This window comes from Ostrea edulis, chromosome 3 (genome assembly GCF_947568905.1).
Source record: "Ostrea edulis chromosome 3, xbOstEdul1.1, whole genome shotgun sequence".
NCBI lineage: Eukaryota > Metazoa > Mollusca > Bivalvia > Ostreida > Ostreidae > Ostrea > Ostrea edulis.
The window spans coordinates 47372198-47382197 of NC_079166.1; the positions used below are offsets into that span (position 1 = coordinate 47372198).

Genomic DNA, 10000 nt, shown 5'->3' on the forward strand with positions numbered 1-10000 from the left:
ATATTCCAAAACTGCTTATAAAGTTTTCTTCTGTTTGAATTAGTTTCTCTGGACAGCACACCAGAATTCTCTTGCTACAAAATTTGTCTGTATGACTCATATGTGACTCGATCATCTATAATGCATGCCCTTCAAAAACAGTCAGGACATTCGGATTTTCTGACAGTTCCTTCAATAACCAGTCCATACGAAGAATTTGTTCTTTCTCTGGATCCCAATTCCTACTACTTATATGCAAGAAAGTCCTTATAGCAACTAATTTCTCTTCCGATAAGTTAACAGTTAGTACATGTACATGTACTTTTGTCGCCATGTTTCGAGGGAAAATTATGCAATAAATTTTTAACTGAGTGATAACAAGATTTCAATAATGTATATTTACTCATAATTAATTTTTCTTCAAAAACATTAATTATATATTATTACACAATGTTTCCGACAAATGGCGGTACTTTCTGTTTAACATAATTATATTAAAATTGACATCCATGTATGTCATATTCTAGCGATCCATAATTATCAATTGTACCCATTCCTAAGCATCTATCATAATTGTATGCAAAATTTACTACTATTATTGTGTGACTATCTCTATACATAAACAAGAGGCCCATGGGCCACATCGCTCACCTAAGTCACTTTAACACATGGAAAATGAATTTCCCATTGTTATATTCCATTAACTTTTCAGGAGCCATGTCAGATTTTAAGAAACTTGATTCTGCACTTTGTTGGGGAGGTTCAGGTACATTGAAATACTTCTGGCTCATAGGTTCTTAAGAAAAAAGGTTTTCATAATACAGTTAAAACCAATGTAAAAATAGTTTCTTTAATAATGTCTGCATCTGAGCTCCAGGTGTCATGACTGTTACACACGTGATTTTGCATTATGTCAGGTATCTTCTATGCAAGTTCAAACTTTGTGGCCCAGTGGTTCTTGAAACAAAAATTAAATTTTAAGGATTATTTTCTATTCAAAGTCACATATGTAAATATGGTTTGCCCTATTGTGACCACACTTTTATGGTCATCATTTTCACAAACTTTATTGTTCTCTATATCAGAAAGCATCCATGTAAATTAAATGTTTGGTGTGTTTTTTACACCCCGGGGGCCATGATATCAACAAACTTGAATTTGAACTATGTCATAAAGCTTCAAACTTGAATCTGAACTATGTCAGGAAACTTCGATGTAAATTTGAACTCTTCTGGCTCAATGGTTCTTGAGAAGAAGATTTTTCCTATATAAATACATATAAAATGTGGTTTCCCCATGTGTGGCCCCACCCGACCCCCAGGGGCCATGATATGAACAAACTTGAATCTGCATTATGTCAGGAAGCTTCCATGTAAAGTTGAACTCTTCTGGCTCAATGGTTCTTGAGAAGAAGATTTTAAAAGATTTTTCCTATATAAACACATATAAAATATAGTTTCCCCTATTGTGGCCCCACCCGACCCCTGGGGGCCATGATATGAACAACTTGAATCTGCATTATGTCAGGAAGCTTCCATGTAAATTTGAACTCATCTGGCTCAATGGTTCTTGAGAAGAAGATTTTTATAAAGATTTTTCCTTTATAAATACATATAAAATATGGTTTCCCCTATTGTGGACCCACCCGACCCCTGGGGGCTATGATATGAACAAATCTGAATCTACACTATGTCATAAAGCTTTCATGTAAATTTGAACTCTTCTGGCTCAATGGTTCTTGAGAAGAAGATTTTTAAAGCTTTTTCCTATATACACACATATAAAATATGGTTTCCCCTAGTGTGGCCCCACCCGACCCCCGGGGGCCATGATATGAACAAACTTGAATCTGCATTATGTCAAGAAGCTTCCATGTAAATTTGAACTCTTCTGGCTCAATGGTTCTTGAAAAGAAGATTTTAAAAGATTTTTCCTATATAAATACATATAAAATATGGTTTCCCCTATTGTGGTGCCATCCAACCCCTGGGGGCCATGATATGAACAAACTTGAATCGCCATTATGTCAGCAAACTTCTACGTAAATTTCAACTGTACTGGTACAGTGGATCATGAGAAGAAGATTTTTAAATGACCCCACCCTATTTTTACACTTTTGTGATTATCTCCCCTTTGGAGAGAACCTGGCCCTTAATTTGAACAAATTTTAAATTCCCTTCAACTAAGGATGATTTGCATTAAGTTTGAATGAAATTGGCTTACTGGTTCTGGAGAAGAAGATTTTTAAAAATGTTCAGTGTATTTTTACTGATTTGCTATTATCTCCCCTTGGATAAGGGGGTTGGCCCTCATTTGAACAATTTTGAATCCCCTTCACCTAAGGATGATTTGTGCCAACATTGGTTAAAATTGGCCCAGTGGTTTTGGAGAAGAAGTTGAAAATGTAAATGTTTAACAGACAGACGGACAGACAGACAGACAGACAGACGACGAACAAAAAGCGATCAGAAAAACTCACTTGAGCTTTCAGCTCAGGTGAGCTAAAAAGCCAAAACCGTTTCCTTATCAAGCTGGTTTACGTGGTAGCATCAAGAGATTGCACAGACACCTCGATCAGCAGTTAAGGTAGATAAGGTATACATATGTACACAAGGGCTATAGTAACTAAATGTCCATCAATTTCTAGCATCCAATCTGTAGCTTAATTTCTCCTGTTTGACAATTTAGGGTTCACAGACCTGGGAAATTTGAAGGCAGTGCTTATTTTCTCCGTCTTTAAGTACTAAAATTGTTGAACATTTTGTTATTTAAAATGGAACAGCCTATGCACCCTTTGAGCTTGACGATGCTCCTCATTTGGATTACGCGGACAGGTGGTACTAAAAAAAATTGAACTACTTGAAACAAACATGTATTCATTGTCTACGATGAAAGAAATGTCGATCTAAAAAGAAATACATGTATAAGAGATTAAGTGAATGTTTTCATGTTAAACCCGGCTGTCATCAGGTCAAATGTTGTCTGATGTGTTTCATGCTAATTGTTCAGCTGTTCCTTATGATAACCATAACAAATGTCCACACTGTCTGCCAATCTGTAAACTTTTAACATTTTAGACTTCCTCTCCAGAACCACTGGATCCAAGTACTTTAAACTTGGCACAAATCATCTTTGGGTAAAAGGGATGCCAATATAAGTTTGTTCAAATGAAGAGTCAATTGCTCCCTTCAAAGAGTAGATCATGAAGAAAATGCCAAAAATAGGGTGGAGTCTGTTATCTAAAGAACCTGCACTGGACCAGAAATGTTGAACTTAACAAGAGAGCTTCCTGACATTCAAGTTTGTTCAAAGCATGGCCCCTTGTGGTAGATGGGGTCACAAAAGGGGATCAAAGTTTTACATGTGGATAAGTTCATCAGATGATTATTTGAGAATAAAATCCAGCTCAAAGAAAAATTGAAATACTTCATCTTTCTTTATTAAAAGTATTAATGATTTTGTAAAGGAAATGAATAACTGCCTGATTCTAACCATTTCTTCTTGATATGGACACCTTAATGCGATAAAAACAAAATCGAATTCCATGCTTTGATTTCTATTGTGATCTATATAACCAGTTCATAATGTACATATACCCTGTACCCAACCAAGCATCTATTAGAATAATGAATGTAGTAGCTCTGTTACAGAAGAGTTTATACCTCTGACATTGTGTACTTCTTCTTTTGCATATATGTCAAACAAAGACAGTGTTGTACGTGACATCTATCGTCTTGTCCTGGATATGATTAATATCGCATTTCTTCATGATCCATACATACATGCCTTACAATAATTTCTAATGAATAGGGAATCATAAGACTGGAATGAAATTGGGTTAATCAATATAAGTTAACTTCCTAAACTCAAATCAACAAGTTGCTATTTTGCAAGATACAAAAAGTTGATCGTTACGATTATGGGAGATTTTTGTATGCATGCAGCTTGAATATTTTTGAGCTTGCTATAAGTAGGCTATATCACTTACAAATATTTAATGAATCAATTTATTCCTCTTGATGGAAGGAACAGTTAACTCTCGAATTATCACCACACAGTTCATCACCATTTTCGTTATAACACCGCATTTTTCTAAGAACATTTTCCCTAGCTATTACTTAAAATTCTCGTTAAGACGCCAAATTCGCTATCGCCATTTGCAACGGTGTTTTTATTACAAAAGTCTATTTCAAAGTGTTAATTGTCTTGATAAAACGCCACAGGTGTATGTGGTCAGTGAAGCGGAAATTTGGTCATTATCGATCTCCGGCGTACACCTGGGTATAGACGGGATTCCAGTAATTGCTGTATTAAATAAACTAGAAAATTATGAATGTTAATTGTATAGTCTTGTTTTTACATCATAGAAAAATATTTCAGTTTAGCGATGGTTTTGCCATGAAAGAGGATTCTGTTGAAATTCAAAGAATTAAAGCAAACTATTACATACCACAGAAACCATGTGAAATGTACAATTAACAGGAAATCACCACTCATTTTACTGTTTTATGGGAAGAGTCCATGAAAAGGAGAACAATGGGTGATATTTTGGCTGCAAATGATGAAATTCTTATTGACCCTGGTCCATATAATGATGGCTCACCTGCCAGGAAACGATCATGCAGTGCGCTAAATACCGACAATGCATGCATGGACAAGGTTGCATGTAGAACAACAGTGTATATGTGTCTTAAATGTTTTCGTTTTTTGTTTTTAAATGAAGCCTTATTATTAATAGAATTATTTTAATCATGTTAAAACAATTGAAAATAATTTTTACGACATATTTTTACACATCATAATTACATAAGTATTGTACATAAAGGGAAGATAACTCTTACATATTCAAGAATAGTAACTCTTTCTCCCCAAGATAACGGAAATTCAATTCATCACCAAATTCGTTATAACGCCATAAATTCAAAAGAACAAAAGGTGGCGGTTTATCGAGAGTTGACTGTATACTGTCCTATTTAGTAATCCAAAGTGACACTTGATTAAATGCATTTTCAACACAGATGAGCTCAGGTGTCTCCAAACTGATGTATTTATAGACACTTACACTTGTATGCCTCTGTAGAAGGATATCCTGATGTATTCATAGACACTTACACTTGTATGCCTCTGTAGAAGGATATCCTGATGTATTTATAGACACTTACATTTGCATGCCTCTGTAGAAGGATATCCTGATGTATTTATAGACACTTACACTTGTATGCCTCTGTATTTATAGACAATTACACTTGCATGCCTCTGTAGAAGGATATCCTGATCTATTTATAGACACTTACACTTGTATGCCTCTGTAGAAGGATATCATGATGTATTTATAGACACTTACACTTGTATGCCTCTATAGAAGTGTAGTGGTTTGGATTTTTATTTCCATAGCCCTGGTTTCGTAATTTATATTTACTTATTATTTGCTAGTATTTCAGTATGATAATGTTATTTACATTGAGTTTTCAGTTATTACTTACGTAAAACCCCTTTATTGTTAGTCGTTTATAAGCTAGGTCATGTGTTGACTTTCCACATGTTTTACTTTTAAAACAGGAAGTGTCATCCATGTTGGCAGTCTTTCCGTAGTACTTTTGATAGCTGTGTTCTAATTGGCTAAGTTAGCCTTAGGATCTTTGATATCTATTGGCGTTTATTTTTGGGCATAGCTAGGGTATTTAAAGCCGTGTTCGTGTAGTTTTCTTCACTTGGTTGGGGATAAGCCTCATGGCACTTTATCTCTGCTTTTAATGCCAACCTCAAGGTACACGGCATTCTAGGTTTCATTTAGCACGTGCTGAGCGAGCACTTTATGATTAGAGTTAGGATGTTAGGATTTTTATAGATAAGTTAGGTTCCCTTTCCAAGTCCAGCCTGGTTTTAGGAGATGTAGATAACAGATGTTAATTCTAGAACCACTATTCTTTATTATTTTGCCCTTTATATTTTTGGTGTAGTTCATTTGCTGGGTTAGCTATTTTTAGAGCCCAGACTTTTCAGTGTTTTTCATAGTTCAACTCTAGAGTGTTGATAGAGTTCATATTGGGTGATGTAGCTCATTTTCCTTACATTTTCTAATTCAGTTATTTATAGTAGTGTTTATTCATAGAGAGATTTTTGACCATTTTCATTAGTATGGAGGCTCAGTAGGGACATATATTTTTTTTTAATTTAGTCTCTCATATTTTTCATAGGTTTTCCACATTCCTGCCAATTTCTATTATTTATATTTTATTTTTTTTTCTCATAAACTTCCTTTTTATTTATTGAGATTATTGTTGTTCATTTGCTAAATTAAATCATATTTCTGATATAACTTTATTTGTTTCTGTGAAATTTCCATAGACTTTACTATTTGTTATATTTTGATCATTACTTATTATTTGTTATCATTTACAAAGGTTAATTCTCACTTTATTAAATTCATAAAAACTTTAAACAGTGTTTTCATTTAGCGTTGATCATAGTTCAGAAATCCCCTTACCTGGGTTGATCATTGTAAACTGGAGGTAGTTTACCACTTTAAGCCAAGTTGGCTGGTAACTTTCATATTTTATCAGTTAAAGAGTTCTGCTTTCCGGTTACAGAAGGATATCCTGATGTATTTATAGACACTTACACTTGTATGCCTCTGTAGAAGGATATCATGATGTATTTATAGACACTTACACTTGCATGCCTCTGTATTTATAGACAATTACACTTGTATGCCTTTGTAGAAGGATATCCTGATGTATTTATAGACACTTACACTTGTATGCCTCTGTAGAAGGATATCCTGATGTATTTATAGACACTTACACTTGTATGCCTCTGTAGAAGGATATCATGATGTATTTATAGACACTTACAAGTGTATACCTCTGTAGAAGGATATCCTGATGTATTCATAGACACTTACACTTGTATGCCTCTGTAGAAGGATATCCTGGTGTATTTATAGACACTTACACTTGTATGCCTCTGTATTTATAGACACTAGCACTTACACTTGTATGCCTCTGTAGAAGGATATCCTGATGTATTTATAGACACTTACACTTGTATGCCTCTGTAGAAGGATATCCTGATGTATTTATATAGACACTTACACTTGTATGCCTCTGTAGAAGGATATCCTGATGTATTTATAGACACTTACACTTGTATGCCTCTGTAGAAGGATATCCTGATGTATTTATAGACACTTACACTTGTATGCCTCTGTATTTATAGACACTTACACTTGTATGCCTCTGTATTTATAGACACTTACACTTGTATGCCTCTGTAGATGGATATCCTTGAGGACATGGCCTGTCTGTGAATTTAGTACAATCTGTACTGCGACTCTGCTGAATTATGTTGGCACTGTAGCTGTATTCTGTACAACGACCTGCAAAGTTCAAAAAGACAAATTGAAAAACACCATCCCTGGAACTGGGCGTGTTAGTTCATAATTGGCGGTGGACTTAATCCATAATGTTGGAAGGCTTCACTAATCACCCAAGCTGTTGAACCGTTTATTGTGACCTGGGTCTATTCGGAAAAAGGGAGCGTGGATTAGTGGTCATTATAGTTATAATTGGTGTAGCCGCGGGTGTGAATTTTTTACTTATGACGCCAGGTATAGTAAGCAGAGCGGAAAATTGACTGCAGTTCGAGATAAACCAGGTGAATTTAGGGCATGGGACCTTGAAAATACTTCAACATAAGCGGGGTATTCGAAATTTCCGTGTTCGAAATATCAGAAGTTTTTAAAATCATTCATGTAGGGAAAACGACCGGGACCAGCGGTCGACTTCGACTCAAGCGGGGTATTCGAGATAAACCTTATTCGAGATACAGATATTTTACTGTATTTAGGTTTAGGTCTTTAACGAGGTCAACAAACTGTGAAATGTATGTGATCATGAATAATTTAGCTACATTGTTGTATTAATATGCTAGAAGTTCTAATGAGTGAATATATAGTTCTCTTATCTACAGAAATAAGAAACTTGGATGTAAACTTTAAGTTGGTGTTGATGTGACGCCACTAGTTCTTATCAACTTTGTAGAAACAAACTAAAAATATACCAATTTTCAAATGAATATATAACAAAGCGGAAAGTCGGAAAAACTGTTAATTCACACTATTTTTCGAAGTCCAAGGGCTGTAACTCAGCAAAAAATCACAAAAAGCAATTATGCACCAAATATCAAATGACAAGCATAACAAAACAAGAGATATTTGTAAAACACATATGCCCCCCATGGTGCAAAATTGAAAAGGGTTATACACACACATCATTTAATTGATAGTAGTATCATGTATTCAAAATATTGAGCAGACAATATCTTCCTATGTCAAGAGTGAATTGACCATGTGACCTAAATATCAATAGGGGTCATCTTCTCCTTATGCTGTACCAGTGTACCAAGTTTGGTGTCAATCAAGCAAATAATTCTTAAAATATAGGAGACAATATATTACTATGTCCAGTTCAACAATTGACTTTTGACCTCAAAATCAATATGGGTCATCTTCTCCTGAAGATGTACCAGTGTACTAAGTTTGATGTCCGTCAAGCAAAAGGGTTATCAAGATATTGAGTGGACAGTATATTCTAATGTCCAGGTTGACCTTTGACCATGTGACCTCAAAATCAATAGGAGTCATCTCCTCCTGAATATACACCACTGTACTAAGTTTGATGTCTGTCAAGCAAAGGGTTCTCAAGATATTGAGCGGACAGTATATTCCTATGTCATGCAGGTTGACCCTTGACCTTTAAACATGTGACCTCAAAATCAATAGGGGTCATCTTCTCCTGAAGACGTACCAGTGTACCAAGTTTGATGTCTGTCAAGCAAAGGGTTCTCAAAATATTGAGCGGACATTATATTCTTAAATCCAGTTTGACCCTTGACCTTTGACCATGTGACCTCAAAATCAATAGGGGTCATTTTCTCCTGAAGATGTACTGGTGAATTAAAGGACACATCTCATGTTTTCAAAGTATACAATATTACATGCATTTTGTCTTCTTTATGCTTATAATAATTAATTCTAATAGTTCGTTTGCCGAAATTTTACGATAATTAACCACAATACAGACTTAAATCTAAGCCCCGATTTCAAGAAGTCAAGTTAATTAGGTAGGTAGTCAAGTGGTACAGTGACGTCACATGCGCCCTTCGGATTGTGAAAGTACTGCAAGATATTATTCAAAACTCAACTTTTAGGGGCCTAATTAATTTACCATGGGCAACATTTAAATCGATGCTGATAAACTGTCCGAGTTTTATATGTGTTCGCCACCAGTGCACACATATAACGATGTAAATACCCAAATATAGCGAGTAAAGCGTGTATGAAATCGGCAAAATTGTGAGTAAATAATGTTTATATATGGGTTGCTGTCTACAAACTGTTTGGGGATGTTATTCCTTTATACATCTGTAATTGGCGCTGTTTTTCTAAAATAAATAGTGCAATCATTATTTATTTTTGGATTAGACAAATTATGATACGTTAAATTGTTGACAACTAGGCCCTATGCCAAGCTATTGTCACACGTGCATTTCGGAAAGAAAGAAAAAGACAACACACACATAAATCAATAAAAATATTCAAATTTAAAGTGGTAATCACATTATTTTATTTTGATAAAGCAATCTTATTGCTATTTTTGAATTGTGATCTGCACGTCTTTAGGAAGTACGAAGTGGGAGCACGGCGTTATAGCCTACTGACGCACTCAAGATGCTACGAGTTCAATAAAGAAATAATTTTATAATTCAATTTAAAGTTAGGAAATACAATATTCTATTATTTGTATAATTAAAAGTTCAATTATTTTGTATCTCTATTTTTTGTTGTTGTAAATCTACCAGTTGGTAGAAGTTACATTGTATCGTCGATATATGTTGTTACAAGGTGAAGGTCAGTTGATCCAAGTGTGTATTGAATTTGAAGAGCAAAACAGAATGTATGCTATAGGCCTACCAGTGCTTATAGCTTCGATATATCCATTTTCTCACAGTTTATCAGGGT

General features: G+C 34.8%; 1 protein-coding gene across 2 annotated transcripts in view; it reads right to left on the bottom strand.

Annotated features, from left to right (window-relative positions):
• Positions 1-10000, bottom strand: part of LOC125677203 (uncharacterized) — a 61599-nt gene that overhangs the window by 41550 nt on the left and 10049 nt on the right. For both annotated transcript variants that reach the window (XM_056157987.1, XM_056157988.1), the window contains exon 3: positions 7238-7357. In XM_056157987.1, the coding sequence (XP_056013962.1) occupies positions 7238-7357 (120 nt within the window). The remainder of the gene's footprint in view (positions 1-7237; positions 7358-10000) is intronic.